General features: G+C 45.8%; 1 protein-coding gene across 1 annotated transcript in view; it reads left to right on the top strand.

Annotated features, from left to right (window-relative positions):
- Positions 1-18082, top strand: part of TLN2 (talin 2) — a 426734-nt gene extending 408652 nt beyond the window's left edge. The window contains exons 58-62 of the mRNA XM_090270695.1: positions 9748-9873; positions 12272-12334; positions 12426-12653; positions 15396-15521; positions 17185-18082. Of these exons, the coding sequence (XP_090126821.1) occupies positions 9748-9873; positions 12272-12334; positions 12426-12653; positions 15396-15521; positions 17185-17313 (672 nt within the window). The 3' untranslated portion in view covers positions 17314-18082. The remainder of the gene's footprint in view (positions 1-9747; positions 9874-12271; positions 12335-12425; positions 12654-15395; positions 15522-17184) is intronic.
- Positions 18083-22765: the final 4683 nt, after the last annotated feature.

Raw genomic sequence — 22765 nt, forward strand, 5'->3', positions numbered from 1 at the left:
CTTCATGTTTACAGTGTTGGTTTTGTTTTGTTTTAATGGAGAGCTGAGATATCCTTTGAGTAAGGTCCTAGTTAGCCTAACTGTTAATTTGAGTCCCTACGTTTCGTTATGGAGCCACCTGCTTTAGGTCTCTCCCATCTTCCTATTAGGAAGGGTGCTTGGAACTTCTAGAGTGCTTGAGAGTAATCTGAAGTCTCTCTCTGCCCAATGACCAGAGGCTCCCACCATATAGTTTATATTATCTATAAAACTGTTTTGAGGAAATCATCCACCAAAACCAAAGCTTTTGTGAAAATACCTTTCTGTTTACCAGACAGGATGCTGCCTGATTCATGAATCAGTCAATAAAGCCATTAGCACACACACAAAAATAAAACATAGTTTTTGTTACCTGTCTGGGAATGCCATCTGCTTTGTGGTAATATCTGCATGAATAAAATATCTTCCTTGGCTTTATAAAGGAACTTATTTCCCCAGCTTAAAAAAAAAATCCCATTTTTACACCCAAATCAACCGATCTATTGAGATTAATCTCTTTTCTCCATTCCCTCCCATAATCTGAAAAGATAAAACAAAACTTAGGATAGCTGTGAATAAGCAATCGCTATGAATCCCCATTTCTGTACCTCTACACACAACACATAGCCCTCAGTAGGGGGTGAGCACACTGTCCTTCCATAACTAGGCAGCATTTGCACTGCTTTGAGGAAGAGTTTCGGGGATGGGCAATGTTTTTGTTTAAATTGTTTTGCTCACCACATTCTCAGGTTGCCTATTTTAAAAGTAGAATAGTCTGTGGTTTATGAAGATGATTCCTGGTTTATTCCCACTTCAGGCCCTTAACACTTAAGCACCTCTTTTTTGCCTGGAATCTCCCAGACATGAATAACGAACAAGTTTGCACCATTGAGTCCACCGTTTGCTTGGGAAGATGGTATAGAGGCCAAATGAGCATGTCGGCGAGCTCTGGTGCACGTGCCTACAGTATCGCTCATGGCGCCGATTCCACACTTGCAGACAGACTGTGCTCCACAGACAGGTAAAGGGGTTGCAGTGGTGACCACCCCCCACAGCGCAGCCTGCAGTACTGTGCCTATTCTCGAGCTCAGTCAGACCTGGATGCCTTTTCTGCAGGCCTCTGTGTGATATGTTTGATATATTAGGTTGTTATTTAATCCAACTATATATCAAACATATTCCTACAGTGTCTTGCCCTGTCTCCGGGGGTTCCTAATACAGTTTTAAGGCAACAGGAAAGAATATGTTAAAATCACAAGTAGACTTGGAAAATGGAGTGTTCATTACATTTCATTATGTTATATTCCATTTCTTCTTGTAGCATTGGAAACCTGTACCAGTATTGCTAGATTATTGTATTATAGAAAGAAATCATAATTATTGATGTTCCAAAAGAGCTTGAGATGCTATGTGCAGCTTAGTTTTTGCAGTGATGAATCCTCAAGGGACATGCTCATTGGAAAAGTGGAAGGTTCTGCCCCATGTCTGTGACATGAAATAAAGGTCAGGATTATAATCTCCAAACACATCTAGGCTTATATTTCATTTTAGTTCATTTGTACCCTGATCTTCAATTTAGAAATTAGTAATTTTCATCATTGAATTTTCATCAAAAACTCAAGCACAAATCAACTCTCTAACTTTTCCTTTCCACCTATGGTAACAAAATGTGTAAACCAAATCAGCCATACCAGCTGTATGGATGATGAGTCACTGGGCTTCATGCAAGCCTTGGTTAGGACTAAATATATCTAATAAAGATAATGCAGTGTGGACTGTACTCTCTGTCTGTTGAATTTCCTGTTATAAGTTAACTTGTCAGTAAAAGTTGACAATATTTAGACTAAGCCGACAATCAGAAAGTAATTCCATAGCCTAATTGGGTGCAACAGGAAGTTCAAGATTATGAAATATTTTTTCTGGCACAGAACTGCCTTCTTCGGCTGACTTTGACCTCTCCCTCCTAGAAGAGCCGGTGAGGTATGTGTGAGTGCGTTCTGATCTCTCTCAACAAAAGACTGTGAACACTGCTTCCTGGAAAGAGTACTATCATGCTAATAGCTCAACTTTTGGGCAAGGTGTTCTTTTAGAGTGCTCCTGTGTGTAGGTAATATCCCTCACAGGTGGTGAGCCAGTGGATTGAACAGGTGGCTCAGGAAGGCTTCCTTTGGTAATGTCTAGGAGCCATCTCTAAGTTGCTTGGGGTGAATGCAGAGTGACAGGTCACTGCAGCGGTGACAGCAGAAAAGCAATGACAAGGGGGGAGCTAAAAAGCAGAGCTCATCCTCGGAATCTTTTTCCACTGAGAAGTGACCCATGAGTGTGTGTCAGCAGGAGCTCTTGCAGACAGTTTTCAAGATGCTGGCAAAATCAGTGCCGACTTCACCCAGCTAGAGAACTTTGGGGTTTTCAGTGCAGTTGAAGCTATTTGACCAAAATGGCAAATGGTCAGGGAAAAGAGATGGCAAATTATTATGAATAAAGAAAAATGCAGTTTTAAAAGAACCTTAAGGTAAAGCTCATTCATTACAATTGATGTGGTTTTCATGTTTCTTTTGGTAATTTTGCTATAGATCAGCATGCTATACTGATTAATTGGGTGCATAAGAAAGGCAACCAGATGATCAGGGAGCAAGAAAAGCAGATGTAGTATTTTCTATATGGCCAAAGTGTGGACTCTGAGCTTATCTGCTACTGATTGGTTCCAGGCCAGGAGATGTGTGGGGTGTGAAAAGCAAAGGTGTGTGGGGAACTCGGCCTGCACATGTTCTCAGGGAGCTCCCTACTAGTAGAACCGTAGTAGTTCCTTGTCAGACCCTACTCAGACACACACAGGGTTCATATCAAGGTGTTCATGTGTAACAAATTTATCTGATTAACCCTTGAAAGAACTCTGTTACCTTTTCTTTGTCCATGTTTCCTATATAGACATTCAAGTGCCTTTTTTTCTGAGAGAGCATGACAAAATCTTTAAGAGTTTTTCCATCAAACAGAAATAGCAATCACAGAATCATTTCAATGGCATTACTTTTTACTTTCAAAAAACGTGCTAAAACAGTGGATACTATGGGAAAACGACTCCCAAGATACTGGTGGTACAAGCTCAGACCTTTTCCAATGGATACTGCGTGAGTGTGCGTTTGCTCCACATCTGGATGCGGAAGGTGGTCCCTCCCCAGGTTGCAGGCATAACCATGTCAGTGCTTTCTATCTGTCACCCACTTTATCTGTTAACAGTTTCCCTGGAACTTTCCCTGGGGAATGGAGGGTGTCAAGGCCCTGTGTCAAGATCTAAGCCCTTCTCAGTTCCATTTGTTCTAAGAGGTTTCCCTTTTATTTGAACTATTTAGGATAGTGGTCCTAAAAACACCCTCCCATGAGTTCTCCAAAGAAGAAGCTGGTCTGACTCTGGTGCAGTTGGGTCTTTGGATACAGGCTAAGGTCTCCCCCAAGGCACCTCTCAATTCCATTCCAGAAGCAAATAGTAGCAGCCAAACTCACTACAGAAAAAGGAGAAACGTGGCTGCCTGTTCCACTCAGCTTCCAACTGGCAGGAAATGCCTCCCTCGCATTGCAGAACGCCTTGGTTTGGCTTCCTTTTTTCCCTCGGGGGCATTTGAATTATATTCAGAATGTTCATACTTTATATATATACACATATATATCTCCAAAGAATGTTGTTAAGTTTCTGATGTGCTATGACCTTGTTTCTCGTGGCAAACATTCTGCAGGACTTTCAGTGACACCGAACAAAGCATGATTCCTAACTGGGAGGATGGCACCACGAGTTGTATTGGTTCTGTGGCCAGTCGTGAGAAAAGTCGTGACTATTTATCAGCTCTCAGCAAGGCATCTCTCAGAGGTTTCATGGAGGAAGACAGAAATTGGGGCAGTGACCCTTTGGCCATATCCATATCCTATGGGTGACTTCTGCTCCTTTGCCTCAAGTTCATTGAGAGAAGGGGCTGCAGGGTTGCAGGAGTGTGATCCACAAAGAAAAGGGAAAGAAAGAGGATGGAACTGCTCTTCCTCTGCCCTGCACTTGCCCTGGGACCTGTCAGGGAGGATGGGCCTGGGGCAGATTGGTAAAGGCACTGCAGGAAGGAGGCCAGGCTCCTCCATGAAGAGGCCAACAGAGAGGAAGGAAGAGAAACAGTATTCCCTGCTTATTTTAGTCAGTGCCTTCCAAGAAGGGTTTAATGTGAAACCATAACTTTTCTCAGCTGAAGGACCAGGAGGGTTGAGTTGCTCCTCAAGTTATGGACGGAAAACTGATTGGTACCAGAGAAGGGGGAGCGAATTCCCCAAAGTCACGGCCAGAAAGTGCAGATCAGTGACTAAAACCCAGGTTATCCATCTTCTGGTTGGGTGTTGAGGGAGAAGCTGGAAGCAGTGCCAATCTGTATCATGTGTCACTTGATACTTCATTTATCTTGGATTTGTGTTTTTATTTATAACTATTTTAGGTTTTAATCAGAAACAACAGGTAGAACTGTTATTAGAATTATGAGTGGAAAATAACATTCAGAAAGGGAAAACAGACTAGCTTAGCCCAAAGCCTGAAAAAAACAAGACCACAAAAAATATATGTAGTAGTAGAAATAGTAATGAAATTAATTGCTAGTCGTCGGCAGCCGTCCGTCTCGAGAGACGATGGTGTAGCTTCTTAAGAGTCTATCTGCACCGCCGAGAATGGTTGTGCAGTCCGACTCGGGAGTGACACGGTATCTGTCTCCTCCCGTGTTGAATCGACATCTTACGATGACGCTGGAGTGTCCTCTCCAGTGAAGCTGAAGCTACAGAGCCTGGGCAGGGTGATATGAAGGGTCTGCTGTTGCCCATGCAGCAGACCCCCCCCCCCCCCTCTCTTCGCAGCTGAAGGATCCAAGGGAAAGACGGAGTCAATACAGCTTGGTTTCAGGTGCGCTGTAGGAGTTGCCAGTGTTGACTACAACATCAAACCGCCTTAGGGACTCCGGCTCCGAATTTTCTGTCGGGGTTTACTCCCTTAGCCTTTCCCCTGAAGAGGTATGCCGCAAGGCAGCGGAGGTTTTTTGGAATCAGAGTTTTCCTTCTCTGATGTACCCTGACTGGAAGATCGAACCAGCGACACTTAGCTCGCAGGCCGACGCTCAATCCACTGAGCCAAACCAGCCAGGGGGAATTGCTAGTAGTCAATTAATATTTACTGAGTCAGTTTTGCTCCATGTATATTAGTACATTATTTGTAACAGCCTGTCAAATAGGAGGGAAGGAGGTTGCAAAAATGAATGAATTGCTGCAAAGACTGTCCTCAAAATCCTTTAAAGGCAGATGATACTATGAAAATGAAGAAAAGCCTCCCATTTTCTGTTCCTTTCCACCCTTATTTCCCCTCCCCTGCCCCAGTGGGAACTTCAGCTCCCTAAACTTTAGACCAATTGGAGTAAAACACTCAAAGCTCTCCAGATGTGCGGAGCAGGCAGCAAAGAGTCAACCCAGAGTGTGGCCTTTCCCTGAGGGAGTTAATGCACCAGACCTCTATCTTTTTAAAAGGGAAGCTCTGTGTAAGATCGCCAAACAAGAAAAAGATCAGCAAAGGGGTGCTTAAACCAATCTCAAAGCTACCCAAAGACCAAGGTGGGGAGAAACCCACCCTTGGCTAGTCTGCTAGATATTTCAGGAAAGACAATTGTTATGAGTTAGTGGTGACCTGGCCAACAGCCTTTTCAAGTGGAGGGGAGAGGGGAAAAGAACATGGTACCAAAGAAGAGAGAATAGATTCAGGTCTCAGAGGCTGCAGCTAACACCTTCATAAAGCAGAAGAGATTCTTAGTTGCACATCTGTTATTTTACCCCGTACTGTTTTATTGAGAGCCTCTTTGTAAAATGCTGAAAATGCCACTGTGTTTACATTTGTACGTGCCTGACTAAGTGTCACCAACTCTGCAGGCCACTTGAGGATGCAGGCAGAGTGTACAATGAACAAGCCACGGCTTTAAACGGACTGGAGGCTGTGCATGGTTGTGCATGCCTTCATCCCCCAGGAATCAGGAATGGACAGTTACTGATGTGGATGCTTACTTGATGCCTTTCTCCTTCTCTAACCATGTAAATTGTCCTCTGGCTGAACTCTAGAACTCAGAAGACTCATTTTGAATAAATACATTCATTCACCAAGCCTTTATCACATGGGCTTCTCTGTCTGATTTTGTGCTCAAGAGACATAAGTTGAATAAAACACAGTCTGTGCCCTGGAGGAGATGAGAGGCTGATGGGATTCAGTTAGTGAGTGTCTATTTTTCCTTAACCCAGGCCAGCATTTCCCACAGGGTTGGCCAGAATGCCTCTGTTAGAAATACAGGTTCCCAGGCCTCACCTCAGACCTACTGGAACACAGTCTGCAGCTTTAACCAGATGCTCAGGTGATTCTGCAAAAGCTATCAGAATAACCCGTTTAATGAAAGTATTTCCTTAAGTTCATTGCCTTCACTTGATGTGAGTAGCTTTAAAGAAATATAGCATTAGTTATAATTATTTTAACAATCTTAATGGCTCCAATTGTTGGGGTGTGAGGGGGAAGGAAAAACTCAGGAGTGAAAATTTCACTCAGTCTTCCATAAATCACAGGGATAAATTCGGGAACCATTGGTTAGATCAGTAAAATCTCTCAGCTGAAGAGTGTCTTAAGAGACCAACCAACGGAGCCTCTCTGGTGGGTAGCAGAGAACGAGGAATCAGTGAGGGAGCCCGACCACCCAGCCCATGGTGCCCTGAGTCTCCAGATTCCTCGCCTAGGTCTCCTTACAGCAGCTTCTCCCCAATATCCCAGCTACAGTAGGGTTTGGCCTGTTAACAAATCCTGCATTTTAACTGTGATCCTTTTATTTAAAACAGTCCTTCAAAGACTGAGCCAACTCTGTTTCTCTCCTTTTTCGTACTGTGGTTAAGCAGTGTGCGTCCTGCTCTCTTCTCCGGCCGCCCTCACCGCCCTTCTCCCAGATTCTAACCTCTGTGCTGGTGGGAGCAGAAGCTAATGGGACACCCTGACTGGGGTGCTTGGCTTCTCACCAAGCCTCCTGGGCATGGGGAGATCCCATTTCGCTGAGGCTAGAAGTTGTATGCTACAAGGAAACCTCAGGTGTTGACGTCAGTCTGCAGCAGGAGAGACGGGGTGGGGGTTAGTACTAATGATCAACCTGGCCTGCAGAAAGGCCTGGATCCAGCGACAGGTGGCAGCTTTCATCAGGGAACTGCCCAAATGGCTGCATCTAAGCATTCGCCCTCCATCCCTGTTGCCATCCCAGTCAGCTTTATGAAGCCTTCCCTGCGAAACTCTCTTGTACTTTTTCATCAGAGCAAGTGTCTCCCAGAAATAAGGTTGGCTGCTGTGTCCATTGAAAGCATAGAAATGTTATGTAAAGAAAAATAAAAATCCATCAAAGGGCATCACAGCAGTTCCCATTGTAAGAAAAATCAGTGGGTGTCAAAAATATTTCAAAGTGGAATATCTATTTCAAGCATGTGTTTTACCAAAATAATAATAATAATAACAAAAAACCTGCAGGGCAGCAGAAGACATGGGACAAGCTTTCAAATCAGTTGTAATGAGATGATTTCATCACATTTATCCATGCTTACAGTTAGCACTTCATTTTAAGGAAATACCGTATTTGTGAATCCTAAAATTTGGGAAATCAGAAACTCTGGATGGGTGCTCCACCCTGTCAAGAAGACTAAATCTCACAACACATATTGTAGCCAAGGCCCCTGAGACAGGAATCAGGAGGCTTCCGGGAGCCACCACAGGTCTGTTTTCTAAGCTGCAAATGAGGAGGGGCTCCTTTTGGACTCAGAAATTCTGTGATTTCCTTGGTGCCTTAATCTGTTATATGCTTGATTTTCTTTTGCAGAATGAATTTTCAAAAGAGCGTTAATTCATTGAATACATTTATCAGAGCCTAGTATCATCTCTTTGGGGCCTGTGCATAACAATACCTTTCACACCAGAGTGTCTTATAATGAGTCATTTTTATATTTCAGTAAACAAATTTTATATTCCACCATTACTACTCCCCCACTCCCGCCCCATAATGAAGAATCCAAAATGATTCCACTGGACCTGAATCCATTCCTGTCCCGAATGCTCCTAGAGCAAGACTATCAGAAAAAGAAAGACTCTCCAGCATCTGCCTCAGAGCTTCTCACGTGCCGCTGCTGTCTTTCGGACCCACTGCATATGCACTGAAATGTTATTTTGATAATTTGGGTTGTAAAAACGAAAATGAGATTGGCATCTCTCGTGATTCAAGATGTGACCATTAAGAATAGGGAACTGGAAAAGAATTGTATCCGTGTATCTCTCCTGTTTGATGTCTCATATGGGACTATTAGCGAGCCGACCTTGAGCCTCTGACCCGAAATTATTCGTCACTGATGCCCGGGCGGGGAAAGGGGGGTACAGTGGCCCTTGGCTAGTAAAACATATTGAGGAATCAGAGAGATTTAGGTTGAGGTCTGGCTTAGATTTTTTGTGCTTCCACGTGATTTGGAGCCCCATTTTTCACTTCGCTGAGCCTCAGTTTTCTCACCATAAATATAAGGATGTAGATAACTACAGTACAGGATTTTTCCCCCTCTTTTTTGGGTGATAAATAAGATAATATACATGAAAGTGCCTAAGAAACTGCTTGGCACATAGTAGGCACTTTTAAAACCGTATTGCTATTGTACAGCATTGCAAATGTACTTAATGCCACTGACTCATATACTTACAATTGGTCCAGAGGGTAAATTTTATGTTATGTGTATTTTACCACACACATGCAAAGAAAACTATCACTACACCTAATCATCATCTCTTAATACCTAAAAGGTACCAGCCATATCTTCAACATTCTGGGGCCTAAGGGGAATTTAAACATTATTGACAGAATGTTAGTGCTACAGGGGACCTTGAATGTTATCTATCTGACCACCCCAAATGGTGCTGCTCCATCCCCCCCACCCCACCCCAGCCCAGGACCCAGCTCTTCACATTTGCCCCACTTCCCAAAAGCTTCTCTCCAACTTCCCAGGTCGTTCTGGCAGCATAGGGCATGGTGGTGGTGACTCTACAGCAGAGCCTGCTGAGCTGACAGCACCTGCGCAGTGGTGGCCAGGGCTCTTCCCCAGGTGCCGCCGGGCCCCCGGGGCCAGGTGACTGAACAAGCTCCACCCTAATGGATTTCTTTTCCATCATGGGGTGGTCTTTGGTTGGTATGTAACTCTCTTCGTGCTCAGCCACAAAAATGCAAATGCTATTTTGCTTTTGTTTTTACCCCAGAAAAATAAGGTTTTTTTTCATGACTGATAGCCATTTTTGAGCCTTAAGCCCTGGAAGAATATGCCACCACCAACACTTTGGATTTTGATTATTGATTATTTTGATTTTGGTTATTGATGCTGATGAAACCATTTGAGGTTGTTGATTCACAGTGCATTTCTGTCTCTTTAAAGATTCTGGCCTGGAAAAATAGTCTGCCTTAGAACTCCCTGATTTAACATGTGTGCAGAATATTAGAGCTGGCAGCTTTCACTCTTTAGAGAGGGGACACGGGGAGGCAGCTTAGGCCTTTCAACCTGGGTGTGGTTCGCCAACGAAAAGTAAAAGACAGATGAAGAACCAGGTGACCAAGCAGTAAGTAGCTTGGCAGAATGCGCCCTTTGTGGATATGAATGGCCTGTGATGCTATTTTTTTTTGCTTATAGCAAGCAGATGAGACCCTGGATTTTGAAGAACAGATCTTGGAAGCTGCTAAATCCATTGCTGCTGCCACAAGTGCCCTGGTCAAATCAGCCTCGGCAGCCCAGAGGGAGCTGGTAGCCCAAGGAAAGGTGGGTAAACCCCATTGGCCAAGCAGTGGGATGTTCACATAGTGAGAGCCCGTGAAGAAAAGGCGTCAATGCTTTTGGCCTGACCAATCAAACCAGTGCCTTGCCTTCCCTCACTGACCTGCCAGTCTGCCCCACTGCCCAAAACCTGTTTGCTTAAACCTGATGAACAGAATGAAGGGTTTGGCTTCCAGGCCTCTCATCTGCTTCTGGTTAAAGAAAGAAACCCTCTCCAGGCAGTGATCAGGGCCTGAACAAGACATTGATATTCCCACTGTACAATAGGCTATTTAAAGACATAAGCTGTCCTCTTTCCCTGGTGGCTGGCTATATAAGCAGGATCTTTATAATACCGTCTTCCAACTCCAATGGCTCCATTGACTCTTCAGCACTGGGTAGCGGAATGCTCTCCAGTTCTGCAATTACCATTTTCCTGAGCCCACTGGCCAGAAGGCCAGTCTGGTTTTAAATCTGAGATGTCTTTGATCTGCTTCATCTCCAGTCACCCATTCCATCTGCATTAGCCTGGAAGCACGGTTCTTTTTCAGTAATCCAAAGAATTAATAGCACATTAGACTAATCCTCGCTATGGGAAGGTTTTCCAGTTTAAAATACTCTCTGTGTCCTGGTTTCCCATGCAACATGAAACCACTCCATCCATATTGTGTCTGCAGAGAGCCTCTCCAATATAAACGGACTACAGAAATCCTGTCAGGTTGTGGGTTTGGGAAGTTTGGTCATCATACTTGTCAGTCACTTCTGTTTGATATTAAAAGGCCTTTGCTGCCAGTGTACAGATAGATGGATATGATTGTGTCTTGACCCAGGAGTATGCAGCACAGACAGAAAGTTATGCCCAACCAGTACCTGTCCATCTTCCTCCAGGAAGTGTCTTGTGAATTAGCCATGTCTTAATCGTAAACTGCATACTCCGGCTTTTCTATCTAAACCATTGTGTGGTATGTTATTCAATATAAACATATGTACGTCTCCCCGAGTGGCATGCAGTGTGTCCCTTTACGTTTCTCACTTCTCCCCTATAGGTGTAGCAGAGTGCTAACCTTACTTACCAAGTATTTGTTGATCAATTAATATGTAAAGGCCAAAAGTGGGTCATTGAGAAGAATGGCCTACCTAAAAATTCCAGTTTATTGATAAAGGGCCAACTATGTGCCAGACACATTGCTGAAGTCTAAAGAATCTAACTCGAATGTGGCAGAGCCCCTGTCCTCCAAGGGAGTCCAGTGTTCAAGCATTTAAAAAGTTGCTAAAGGATGTTCACCTGGACTGGGATGAACTCTAGGTTTATATGCAGGACCTTGGGGTTTACCTGACATTCCCTAAGCCCTGATGTGCTTCTTATAATTGCTGACAAATCCTCAATTTCATATTCAAATAGAGTCATCATCTGCCCTGGCCGGTGTGGTTCAGTTGGTTGGAGCATCATCCTGTAACTGAAAGGTTGCGGGTTCGATTCCTGGTCAGGACACATACCTAGGTTGCAATTTCAATCCCCAGTTCGGACCCATATGATCCCTAGTCCAGGCACGTACAGGAGGCAACCAATCAATGTTTCTCTCTCACGTGGATGTTTTTCTCTCTCCTTCCCTCTCTCTCTAAAAGCAATGAAAAAAAATGTCCTCGGGTAAGGATAAAAAATAATAATAATTTTAAAAATTTTTAAATAAAGAGCCATCAACTACCGCTCCACAAACCTCCCACAAATGTAAAGGTATTTCCTCCCATAAATATTCCCTCTACATCTGGATAGAAAATATTTCACTTGTTGCCATAATTTCTAACTAGAAGCAGAGATCATCTTACTTCCTGCCTCTTAATTCTCTTCCCACCCCCAACAAAACGGTCTATATTTCCTTAAGAGTCTGCACTTCGTTGTACTAAAGGAATGTGCCACCCATTTTTGCATCATCTGCCAGAAAATCACAGCATGGCCTCAGGTTCTGTGATCAGGAGAGATTTAGGTTTCCCTTGGCACTTGAAAGAGGAGGCCTCGGAGGCTCCCGTGTTTGAAGTGGAGAAAGGTCAGCAAAGGAAATGAGCATGTAAAGGCAGCCTCAATCTATCATTCCTGAGCCATTTCCCAGGAGCACAATACCTGGCAACGACACAGGCCATTCAGAGCCTTTCAGAGGGTCTCCTTGTGGCCCAGGAGGAAAACAGCCAGGCTGTGCTGTGCTGTGCATTCTTGGAGTGGCCACAGTCCTCCCACATGGAAAAGGGGGCTCCATTCTCATGCTGGTGCTGATGGCGGGAGTACCTGGTGGTGCTGCATGTCTGAGATGTTTTTCCTTCTGGTGCCGAACAGAGTAGAGTCTGAGGGGCTGCAGGTCGCCCCGAGCCTTCCAGCTCTCACTGTAGATTCCTAAACTCCACCCTCTAGGTGGGCTCCATCCCCGCCAACGCCGCGGATGACGGACAGTGGTCACAGGGACTGATTTCGGCCGTGAGTCGCCTTCTTTTTCCTCCCCATTTGCTTTCGGGAGCCCCTGTGGGAGGTTTGGGCCTTGGGTCACTTCTCTGTTGACTGTCCCCAGGCCCGCATGGTGGCAGCTGCGACCAGCAGTCTCTGTGAGGCGGCCAATGCCTCCGTTCAGGGACATGCCAGTGAGGAAAAACTCATCTCATCCGCCAAGCAAGTCGCCGCTTCCACAGCTCAGCTGCTCGTGGCCTGCAAGGTGAAGGCCGATCAGGATTCAGAGGCCATGAGGCGGCTACAGGTAATGGTCACTGATGCTGGTGGGAAAATACTCCTGCTGGAGCGGGTAAGTGTCACCAAAGGGGACAGTCTTACTTCCTTGGCATGACCCACCAGGCCTCCCATCAGCCAACTCTGTCCCACTATTCTCATTTTCTACCACGCGCAACCATGCATCCGACACCCACTGCCCCACCAACCTGACAGTCCCCACATGTCATGTGCCTGCTGGTCTTGTGCCTTGGGGCCCTTCTCCCCACCAGCCCGGCCTGGGGAACTCCCACTTGCCCTTCATGACTCAACTCCAACATCACCTCTTCTGGGAATCCCTTCCTGACTCCCAGGCCTTGGACAGCCAGTCCCTCCTTGGTCCTGCCAGAGCCCCCAGCCAGACCACTCTTATAGTTCCTGTTACCTGGTCCACCACATCTATCTTTATATCTGTCTTTGACAGGGTGGGGAGCTCCTTAGGTACGGGCACCAGATCTTTATCTTTGTGTCTCGCACACCTGTGATGGTGCCTTTTTTGGTGGAGGCCCTCATTCACTGTTAGCTAGAAAGGGGAGAGAGAGGGCTGAGGTGTTTGTCCGAGACTGTTGCCAAGGTTTCCCAGGGCCAAGAGAACATGCTTATGAAGGTGACAGTCGAGTCCTTCCCACGGCATCTGTTTTCCTGCTTGTTTTAATTACACAGTATTTTAAACACAGTGAAAGAGATGTTGGATGAAAAAGTCACATGGCCTCAACATTGCTACGTGTCAGATATTATCATTTTTCTCTTCCTGTGTTTATCTGTGTACAAAATAATTTTGTCTGGTTGTAATCATAGCAAGAGACATTCTGCTTTTCTTCACTTAACATTTTATCATACATAGCTTTTTCCTTGAAGGAAAGTCTTCGTGATTTCTCTATGCAAAGCTAACTGGTCATTCTTCATGAGTCTCATTTTCAAAGATTGCATGATATCACATCAACTGATTATGACCAAATATCCCTATACTTTGGACATTTTGTTTCCAATTTTCTAGATTTTTATTATGTGTTAAAATGCATATTGTTTATATTCTAAAAAAATTTGCTTATATTAGTCATGAATAATTTCACAAATGGCAGAAATATTTGAACAATTCCACTGAAACTCAGAACGCTCGTTTTATTGTGGACTCCTAAAGTGCATTTCTGTTGTTGGGGCCTCCTGAGTGTCTCTGACCCACCTCCCTCACCTTCATCTGACTCCTGGGATAAGCCCAGGTGGGATATGGGAGCTGCATGTTGGTGAATGTGTATTTCGTGGATTTAGGGAACATTTTTGAGGAGAACATCCTTAGTTAAGAAAGACTGGGGTTCAAGTCCTGCCTCTGCCATGTATTAATTATATGATCTTACACAAATCACTCAGAACTTTCCAGGCTTTACTTTGGCTCATCTATAAAATGGGAATAGAGATACCTGCACTGGCTGTTACGAGGGTCAAGGCATTTAAATCCCAAGGTTTTGCTGCAATGTCATGTCTGAGTTCCTTTAAATGACCCGGAAGTTCACTGGGGTTAGACAGACCTACTCAAATCCTGGCTCTATAACTTACTAGCTGCAGGATTTTAGACAAGTTACTTAACTTCAGTTTCAACATCAGAAAAGTAGACTAATGAGCTCTGACCTCATAAAGCTATTTCGAGAATAAGCACTCAATGACTACTTGTCAGAGATTAATTGGTTTCCCCTTCCCCTCTGTGCAAGCCCTCATAGTACCTATTTGTCACTTTAACTCACAACCGGATGAGCCACTTAACTTTGAATGAGAAAAACGCTTAAGTTTCTAAGGCTTAACCCCCTAGCAAGCACAAATCCTTGACTCTGAGGGAGCTGGGCAAGGAATTCAGGAGGTATAACAAAATCTTGACCATCATTAGAAAATAATCTCAAACCTCCGGTGGCAGAAGACAAGTCCCTGGGGCCATGCTTCACAAGCATTAAGCGTAAGCCAGTGTGGCTGTAGCCCTTACTGAAGATCCAGACTAATCACTGGACAGCTTTTCTTTGCCTGTCTCTAGCAGTTGCCCATCCTCAAGCAGGTGGCATAAAGCCCAGCTCTGACTCTAAAAGTACATGTGTAAAGGCCTTGCTACTATGAGGCGCCAGCCCTTTCCTGCAGGGGTAGGTAGTGCTTCCATGGCCCTTCATTTGACCAAAAATCATTCAGTGAGCACCAACCCCTGGCAGCCACTGGGCCAGGTGCTGGGGATGCAAAGATTCAAGTCGCAGACCCCGTCCTCAAGTCACTCACTGTCCAAGAGGGAGAAAGTCACCCACAAGTGTGCTAAGAAGGCAGCATGGAGCACTGCGGGAGCATTGGGGTGGGTAAGACTGAGGTGGACCAAAAAAGTGATGTGAAAAAGTGATGTCCAAGCCAAGGCCTCAAGTATGTCTAAGTTGAATGGGGCAGAGGGGGTGGTTTTCTAGACCAAGGAGACAGCCTCAAGTGCTTCTGTTAACACACACATCACATTGCTACAATCATTCATTTACCTAATTATAATTCCCCTCACAAGTACGTGTTCCTTAGGGGCCAGGAACTGGATCTCATTCATCTGTGAATGAGCCAAGATTATGTAGGTGCCAACGTTGGTAGAATCAGTGGATGGATGGATGGACAGAGATGGACCAACAGATGTATACTAACTAGAGAGAACTTCTGTGTTATAACTAGATAATAAATTCATAGTCTCATGAACTGCACCTTCATGTCTATTCTTGTCAGATCCAAATGGCTGTGTCTAATGATAATCATGTGTGTTTTGTTCCCTCTCCAGGCAGCAGGAAATGCTGTGAAAAGAGCCTCAGACAATCTTGTTCGTGCAGCCCAGAAAGCAGCATTTGGCAAAGCTGATGACGATGATGTTGTAGTGAAAACAAAATTTGTAGGGGGCATTGCTCAGGTTTGTGATTAAATCCAGACAGTGTTTACTCCCACCATGGGCATTGTGTTATAACAGAGACACAAAGTAACAGTGACTTAGACAAGGTGGAAGTTTATTTCTCCCATGTGACAGTCTGGGTAGAAGCAGTCTAGGAATGGTATGGTCGTTCTTTTGTGTCTGAAACCCAGACTTTATCTCCCTGGTGTTATACTATCCCTGTGATGTTGCTCTTGGCCACTGGTCCAAGGTAGCTCAGTAACCACCTGGGCTTTCCAGCCAGCAGGAAGAAGGAAAGGAGACTGTCTGTCACGTGCCATTGGTCAGCACTTAGTCACATGGCCAACCTCACTGTAAAGGAGGCTGGGAAATGCAGTATTCTTAGTAGTCACATGCCTCGCTAAAAACCAGGGATTCTATTATTTAAAAAGGAGAAGAGAAATTGGAGGACAGCAATATTAGTATGTAAATTAGGTTATGCATTTAGAACTGCTACCCACTCAGGATATTTGGCTCAAAAGAGAGAATGAATGATGATGCCTTCCGGGAACTTTTATGGGAGTAGATGGGGTAGTAGGGAAGTAGCCTGATTATGCAGGGTTGCATTCGTGCACTTGGGAATGAGAAGGAAACATCAGGAAATCAGGTTTGCAGTTTAAGGTATGTGTTGATATGAATCCATTATTGAGATTGGTCTTCTTTTAGTGCCAAGAGCACTATTACTGACGTTAGTTGTTCCTGTGCCAGCCTTCATTCTTTCTGAACCACTCCATCTATTTAGTAATACCCTGGGTTTATTGTCCCCAGACTCTGTATCTTGATACACTGGTTCCATGAGAAGTTCCATGAAGAAGGGTCTCTGATCAAATAAGTCTGTGAAATACTGCGCTCTCTACCCCGACCTCAGAGTATCAGTGATCATTGGCCTAGGAAAGGCTCTGAAAAGGCCCACAGCAAGGAAATCTATTTGGCTTTCTTGAACACACACTTAACCCTTTCCACTAATACCTATTTACCAACATTCCTCATACCTTTCTCACATAATACCTACTAGTATTCCTCATAGTGTAGAAGCATGAAATAAATATATGGAAGCCATCTAGTTGTTAATGACTCTAGCTTTGGCTTCAAGAATCCCCGGGCCAGGTCTTGCTCCACTAGCCAGGAGACTTAAGGTTTCTCCTTGGAAAAATGGGCCAGTCAATGGGTCGTGCTTCAGTGTTGCCAAGAAGATGATGGGGCACTCTGTGTGAAGTGCTTTCGCCAGAGCCTGGTGCATAGCAGGGATGACATGGTCACTGATTCTCTGAGGTGGGCATAGAGAGCGCAGTATTTCACAGACTTATTTGATCAGAGACCCTTCTTCATGGAACTTCTCATGGAACCAGTGTATCAAGATACAGAGTCTGAGGACAATAAACCCAGTGTATTTCTAAATAAAATAGTATTTCTACTATTAAGTCAGTGGCCAGAAGTCAGCTTCTTGTCTTGGGTCAACTGGGTCATCAATCTCAAAACCTGAATTGTGGTCCAGAGGCTGGTCTCCAGAGCTAATGCTTCCTCCTGGTGCCTTGCTGTGTCTTCCTGTTGCAGACGCTATGGGAGCTCAGGAGGCTAGCGGTGGAGGGGGAGGGCAGTTTACTAGGAAGTTTTAGGTCCCTCCAGCTTGTTGCTTGCCTTCTAGATTATTGCTGCCCAGGAGGAAATGCTGAAGAAAGAGCGAGAACTGGAAGAAGCAAGGAAAAAACTGGCCCAGATCCGCCAACAGCAGTATAAATTCTTACCCACTGAGCTGAGGGAGGATGAAGGCTAAGGCCAGAGCCAAGATGGCAAGCCCCAGGGGATGACTCTTCAAGAATTGGACAGACAGTGTTCCTGAGAGGCTGGGCACTTTCCTGGAAGCTGCCTGCTTCCCCCCCTAAGGGCCAGCCCGGGGTCCCGAGAGCTCATTCTCACTCTCTGTCCTGTCGTCGGGCACCAGCTGCATGATCGTGATGTCACACGGTACAGTGTCCCCCCCACAGCTCCTCCGCCACCTCCCCTCATGCCTCAGCTTATCTCAGGAGAGAGGGGCGCACATTTCGTGGACTGTTACCAAAAAAGGGAAGTCAGTATTATGTCGTCCTCAGACACTTGTGCTTTCTATTGGTCCTTTTCCAGGCCTGCGCCTGGGCCTCTTGTGAAATCATAATAGGAAAAAGATAACGGCTCGAGGAAATCATTGATGCCATAGATATTCAAAGATACTCTTCTCCCTCTCAGAAGAAGGTGGAAGTTGCAGTTGAACATGGTTAATAAAAGACATAAACATAAACCAGTGTGGACTCCAGGAAGGTGACCAGCGTCATCCTCCTGTTTCTCAAGTGCTGGGTCGCCCAGAGGATGAAGAAGATTTCCTGCTCCTGTTTGCACGCCTTCTTGCCTCAGTGTGTAAGCTCCTTGTACAATCTAGACCCATCTTGTATTCTGTGGCCCCGAAAATGAAATGATTCTTTTTTTCTCCGTAATCCAAAGGGCAGAGGTATGGGGTAACTGTCAGGGCTTGGTGAGCAGGGGCTGTAATAAAATGTGTGGGCTCCTTACTCTACGGAGGCTGTTTCAGTTCATATAAATGCATTCACACAAACCCATGTCCCACAGATGACAAGCAGTACAGCATCCCTCTTTTTGGCATCCAGGGTACAGGTTCAGCTGAGATAAAGCAATTCCTTGGTGACTCCATCCACCAAGTCCCGCATCATCTCCCCTGCTCCTAAAGTGGTCAGAAATAAGAATTGGGAGGCATCTGTTTAAAAGTCTGTCACTTTTCCTCCCTCCTGAGATGGACATTTTCCCTATATCTTAATATTTCTGAGATGTAGGTGCATCCTAAAGTCAATATGAACCTGTAACAAGGTACTTTTGCTTATTATTACATCTTATAAGTAAAGAGATATGATATTTTGAGTCTGTCTTCTAGATGTCCCTCTTCCAGGATTTTATTTTTTTTCCCCCTCTCATTTTTCAGAGCCCTCTCTTTGGAAGGTATTTTAAGACCTTGAATTTACCTTTAATCTGAACCTTGACCCAAGAACAGATCCTAATCCCATGTAGCAAGTGGCTTTGAAAGAATTCATGGAGAAAAGGCAAGGGGAATGAGGGGACATGATTTTCAAAGCTGACGACCGTGGAAAGCCGTCCTTCCCTGCTTCCCTGCAGCAATGTGGTGTCATGTCTCATCACGCCCACAGTACGGGTTCAAATTCCACCCAGGGGTACAGTTGCTGCTTTGGTCCTCAAAAGGCGTCACCTTTAGCCCTTGCCAACAGTCCTGCTTTAGCAGACTCTAGCCCATGCCATGGCTTTAAAATATAATTAAACTGACAGTTTCCCATATTTATGAAAGACTTGTAAGTGCTGCACATAACAGAATTTTTGCCCAGACAAGTGGAAAGTTAGAGGAAATGCAGTGTCAGTACAAAGCAGGTGGAGAGAGTGTGTAGGGAGGTGGGGATGGAGACGCCACCTCTGAAGGGGAGGTTAACCAGCGGAGCCCTGGCATCTCAGGGGAGCTTACATGCTTTTGCTCACTCCTTTTGAGTGTAGCTAGTACACTCTGCCCTGGGCTGCATGCCCTCACACCTCAGGATGAAAACTGAGGGTCCCAGGAACTAGGACTTTTGCCCGTGAAACGCCGCAGACAGGCACAGGGTGCTTTCTGAGACTTAAGGATCAGACCCAAAGGCTCCCCGTCAAGCTGTGTTAGCGCTCCTATGTCACCAGACTCTGGGGGGCCCTCCATGGCCCACCCTCGCCCCCTTTTGTTCCAGGCTGTGTGGTTGCTTCTTCCCTTCCACCTGTCCCCTGTCACATCCTGGCATCCCAGGAGCCAAGCAGTGATAGGCAATAAGTTCTCTGTCCCTGCCTCAGAATCATTAAAAACCTCTACTGCATTTGATCTAGAAAAACTTCCAGACATGAGTCAAATGGAAAGATCTGTCCTTTACAACAACGAAGAACAGGCATGGAGCCAAGTTTATTTTTGTAGGACCTGTGCAAATATCCTCCTGTCTGGAGTGTTCTGCTAGGACACCTGTGTAGTGCTGCTATTTCAACTGTCCCTTCCTCGTCCACCCACACAGGCTGTGACCGGCCTCATGGCTTGTCTTCCATTTCATAAAATGGTTGAAAGGCTGTGCTTTGGGTATTATTTAATAGGTGCTACAGCAGATGTCCCCAGGATGAAGGGGGCTTCTGGTTCTTCAAAGGAAAATAAATGTAGATATGAGTTGCAATGTGCGTGCGAGTTTTCAGAGCATCCAACAAAAGCATGGTTTCAGGATGAACCAGTCCCAGGCCCGGAGCATAGGAATGTGTCTCAGTGTGCAGGGGAGCAGGTGTGGGTTGTGTCCCAGGACATGAGCTAGCGCTGGGCTTTGAAGCCTCAGGCCAGTCTTTGGGCCCAGAGATCGCTGTCTCTGAAAGTCAAAAAAGGAAGCTGACCTGGTCTTCAGAACTGCCCAGTAATTTGGGAGTTTGGGTTTTGTTGGTTCTGCTTTTCAAAAGAATGCTAAAGCCACATTCAGTTAACCAGCCCTTGTGTAAACTGCTGGCATCCAGTCTGATGCGGGCCTGGTGATCCACACAGGAAGGTAGCTAGAGTCCTGGGCCACCCTCCAGTCGGGTGTTATGGGCCTCCAGTCTGCCTACACGTGGCCTCGAGGGATGAGCACCAGCGCACATGCATGATCACAGAAAACCCTGCAGGCCTCCCCTAGGCTTTCCCTGCTTGTTTTCTGGGGTTTTATCAGTCAGTGAGTTTACAAGCAACAAAAGTCTGCTCCTAATTTATCAATATATAATAACCCAAATTCACCTGCCCCCAAGAGAGTGAAGCCTGCCACCAAAGTAGTCCCAAGGCCACAGATACACGGGAGCCAGGCAGCAGGGCAATGGTGATGAGCAGGCCATGGTCTCCACTCCTGGGGGACTCAATGGCCTCCTGCTAATGAGCCTGCTTCCTCCTTGGCAGTGAACCCCTAAGGACCCCCCAGGTCTGAGTTCTGGGCTTTGGCAGGGCCTCGAAAGTCTGCCCATAAGCTCTCAGACTCCTGGAGGAAGCATCCTCTCTGCTGACCAAGACGATGGCTGAGAGCCTTGGGAGAACCAAGGGATTGGAAGGAAATGTTTGCTTCAGGCAAAGAGGCAGTAGGTTCAGAAATCCAAAGATCCTGACAGCTGTGCCAGGGGCTCAGGTCACCTGTCCACAGTCTCCTCAGGAGGTGGCCTCAGGGGAAGGTGTCTCCCCTATATGATCTCCAAGTATCATGTTTAAAAGTCCCTGAGACAACTGCTCTGTCTTTCTGAGCATTGCTGAGCATGTTATGTTTATGGTCATTAGGAATGGGCATGTGACAGAGCTTCTGTTGACTGCTCAAACAAAAGCAAGTAGCACATTCCTTTTCTGTATAAGAGGTTTGGATTACCGGCCCTCCTCCGAGCCCACCTCCCAGCCCTCCTGTAAGCATCCATGTGAGTCAGCCCGCCGGTGTCTCCTGATTCCAGGAGGCTGGTTTCACTCCATCTCCTCACCAAGATGCAAAGCCCAAAAGCAAACGGGAACATCCAACTCTGCTGTGCGTCTTAATGTCTTTACTCTATTGATCTGGTCCATAAATTATTTTTTTTATTCACCAGAAATAAACTTTTAAAGGAACGAACCTGTGTGAAAGTCTCATGGGAATGGGAGGTAGGTGGAAGAGAGACAGAGGAGAATACATCTTTATCATGTGAGAGAAATTCTACCTTGAGTACCAACCAGCACCATAGTTGCCAGATGTATGTTAGAGGAGGGGGTGGGGTGTGTGTGTGACAGAGGCAGAGCCAGGGGGTACCACTGAATTCCATGCAGCTTTGCTGACTCTAGAGGAATTTCAAAGAAGAAACAGACCATGAGGAGGAAGATGCAATGATTTTTCTCTGAAAGTAGCTCGTGGCCCGTGGTGTTACCTAATTGGAAGGTTGCACAACTAAAGACAGTGCACCTGTGTCTCTCCAAACACTGCGGGGCCTGACCCGGGAAGCTGAGCACCACCTCCGACTGCCAAGCCAGAGAGGCAGCCTCCAGGGATCAGAGCCACCCTCTTCCTGTAGAGAGGGCCTGCAGACTGCCTGGCCAGGGCCCTTCTTTGGGAGAAACCAGGCTCAGAAAAATGAGAGGCATTTCTAATCTGCAAGAGGGCAACGGAGACTATGTCCCTGGTATGTCTAAAAACTAAGAGGATTGTGTTCCCCAATAAAATGGTGATGGGGGATCTAAGTCATTGGTAACGTTTCTCTCTTTTGACTTCACTAGAATAGGGATGGAGCTGACTACCGCCTGCACGAAGGTGGGGAGACAGGGGAAGTCCCAGAAGGTGTCAATGTGAGAAACATTCAAACATGTAGAGGATTTGGGGAGTTTATTAGAGCCAAGCTGACGACAATTGCCAGGAAGCAAAATCTCAATGGATTGGAAAAACGCTCTGGAAAAGGGCAGTTTTGCACCTTACTTTATACATTACAGTCAAAAGAGAAGACGTAAGTGGGTTAGTGAGATCCATCGGTGACAGATGAGGGAGGTGAAAGAAAGTAAAGGTTGCGGGTGGGGTGGGCCCCTGGGATTGGATAAAAAGTAAAATGACAGGTACTTCTTTTACACAGGTGGCTACAGGATAATTAACAGTCAACAATAAACATGGTAACAACAACAAAGGGGATTTGTGGTCTCAGCTCTGGTGCAGGTGCCTGTGCTCTGAGGGGTCCAAAGGTATGTTATTGTAGGTGCAGAAAGACAAAAAAGGCTCAATTAAGGTAAAGATTGACTCTTGTCAGGGAAGATTGGAGCCTAGGACACGACTACCTACCCTAAACTTCTTTTAATTAATGCTTGAATTTCAGACCACCCTTTGTGGTTACTTGAGGTCTCCCAGTTTGTAAGGCCGTCACGCAGGCTTCCCCTAAGCTTGTCAGGCCTGGCATGTGGCCCCTTTTCTTCCAAAGAGGGGAACTAACATCTGTGGGGAAGATGTCACTGCGTTTTGCAGAGGGCAAGCCAAGACTCTGCAGGGCAGCCAAGCGGAGGGCTCTGCGCGAGTCCGTTCAGATCCTCTGTGCAGCTGAGTCAGGCCGACTCACGGTCAGAGCAAGGGTCCCATCGCCTGCTGTTTGCAGGACACTGGGGGCACTGTCTTATTCCTGGAGAACTAACTTGTGCCACGGTCATGGGAGAAAAGGGCAGAGCCCTG

Source organism: Furipterus horrens, unplaced genomic scaffold, assembly GCF_987537825.1.
Source record: "Furipterus horrens unplaced genomic scaffold, mFurHor1.1.pri manual_scaffold_3, whole genome shotgun sequence".
Classification (NCBI taxonomy): domain Eukaryota; kingdom Metazoa; phylum Chordata; class Mammalia; order Chiroptera; family Furipteridae; genus Furipterus; species Furipterus horrens.